Source organism: Protobothrops mucrosquamatus, unplaced genomic scaffold, assembly GCF_001527695.2.
Source record: "Protobothrops mucrosquamatus isolate PMUCROS unplaced genomic scaffold, P.Mucros_1.0 scaffold11385, whole genome shotgun sequence".
Taxonomy (NCBI): domain Eukaryota; kingdom Metazoa; phylum Chordata; class Lepidosauria; order Squamata; family Viperidae; genus Protobothrops; species Protobothrops mucrosquamatus.
The window spans coordinates 5,606-7,578 of record NW_015397165.1 but is presented as its reverse complement, the minus strand read 5'-3'; the positions used below and the strand labels follow the sequence as shown (position 1 = coordinate 7,578).

At 55.3% G+C, this 1,973-nt stretch overlaps 1 protein-coding gene across 1 annotated transcript in view; it reads right to left on the bottom strand.

Moving 5' to 3' along the window:
- Positions 1 to 236: 236 nt before the first annotated feature.
- Positions 237 to 1,973, bottom strand: part of LOC107301308 (nuclear pore complex protein Nup98-Nup96-like) — a gene marked incomplete at both ends in the record, with an annotated part of 5,855 nt that continues 4,118 nt past the window's right edge. Inside the window, 4 exons of the mRNA XM_015830551.1 lie at positions 237 to 348; positions 488 to 642; positions 1,107 to 1,348; positions 1,520 to 1,539. Of these exons, the coding sequence (XP_015686037.1) occupies positions 237 to 348; positions 488 to 642; positions 1,107 to 1,348; positions 1,520 to 1,539 (529 nt within the window). The remainder of the gene's footprint in view (positions 349 to 487; positions 643 to 1,106; positions 1,349 to 1,519; positions 1,540 to 1,973) is intronic.

Below are 1,973 nucleotides of genomic sequence, written 5' to 3'. Positions count from 1 at the left end.
GGAGAGGGTCTTGCGCGGACCCCCCTCTCAATCCAGCAGCACAAGGACCCTCTCCAGAAGCTTCGCTCGTGGGCTGTTTTGCACCAATGCAGGCCGGAGAAAGATCTACCCGCAGCCTCGTTTTGAGCACCCTTCGCACGAGGAGGCCTCCTCTGGAGCTGGGCTTCGCCTCCGAGCCGCGTCCCATCACAGCAGCAGCAGCAGCGCCCCCCCCCAAAGGCAGCACCTGGCCTTACCTGACTGAGCCAACCTGTCCTTGGCGCTGTGGCACTGGACCAGCTCTATCCTGCTGCAGAGGGAGATCACCTTGGAGTGCAGCTCCTCCAGTTCGTACCCGGTACAGTCCAGCTGGAAGCAGATCGGAGGGACAGTCAGCGGCCCGCTGGGCCCTCCCGCAATCCAGCCGCTTTGTGGATCAGCCGCTTGGAAGGGGTCAAGAATCCCCGCCACCTTGGGGGGGCGGGCAACTTCCCCGTGACCAGCCTACCTGCTGAATTCTGTTGACCATCTCGATGACCTGGAGGTAGTCCAAGAAGACCAGCCCGGCGGTGTCCCATCCCTGAATGAGGCTGCAGCGCTCAGGACTGGACAGGTCTTCCAAGAATCCCTTCAGGTAGGTGTAGTTCTCGTTGATAATGGCGTCTGCGGGGAAGGCGAGAGGAGAGAGGAGTGGGAAGGGTCTGTGTCATGTGTCTGAGTAACGAAACACTTAAAAGGACTTTCAGGCATGTTTTCTCCTAAAAGCATTTATTAAGATTACAATACGTCAGTACAGCATGGTGGAAATGCTTAGAACTGCTTCTCTTCCGTTACGCATAACATTCCAAACATTTTCCACTCCCTTATTGTAGGGTCATGGTTCACATCTTCCAATCTACGTGGAAGATGTGATTTACTTCCGCTTTCTCCCGGGCTATCCTTATGCTCCTCCCTCTTTCCTGGTTGCTGGTTTAACTATATATATACCAGACAGTTCTGCACATTGTCAAAGCAAGAATATACAGTATTTGCAGCGTTGACATCTTGCCTGCCCGCTTCTCCCGCTAGCAGGGGGGGGGGACTTCAGCCCCGCGGAAAGCCGCTGGGGAAGGGATGGGCGTGCTTACCGGAGGCCAAGTGCCTGACCACCAGCTGGTGGCACTGGTTCCAGTGGCCAGCCTTGAAGAGGTAGAGGGCCTCGCGGGCGCTGTCGCCCTCCCTCCTGGCCCACAAGGCCTTCGCCTCGTAGATCCACGCCGGGGGCACGCACAGCTTCTCCGTCAGGAAGGCCTCCTTGTTCCGGGACTCCGGCAACTCCAGCAGCTTGCAGTGGCGACTCAGCAGCTCCCGCACGGCCCTTTCCCGCATTCTGGGGAGGGAAGGGGGGGGGAGTGAAGGACAGCTCCAAGTGCTTTTCCACCCAGGTCCTGCCCACGAAGGGCGGCCTTCTCAAAAAGGGCATTTTCACGGCCCCTGGGGATTTATTTAGCACGTGGTTAAAAAAAAAATGTTTTAAAAGCACATTGCAATAAAGGGGAACCTTTGTAGCGCGTACTTGAGCTGTGGGGATGAGAAGAAGGCCCTCATCCTATCTCAGGAGAAGGTTTTTGGGCTGCATGCAAGGTTGGGACCGGGATCCAGAGGGTGCTATGCGATGCAATGGGACACTTGCCAGCTGTGTTTCCCAACCTTGGGAAGGGGTGGACTTCAACTCCCAGAATTCCACAGCCAGCATAGCTGTCTCTCCTTCCTTCCTTCCTTCCTTCCTTCCTTCCTTCCTTCCCTCCCTCCCTCCTTCCTTCCCTCCCTCCTTCCATTTGGACAACCATTTGTCTGAAATGGTATAGGATTTCCTGCCTGAGCAGGGGGTTGGACTAGATGACCTCCAAGGTCCCTTCCTACTACTACTACTACTACTACTACTACTACTTCTTCTTCTTCTTCTTCTTCTTCTTCTTCTTCTTCTTCTTCTTCTTCTTCTTCTTCTTCTTCTT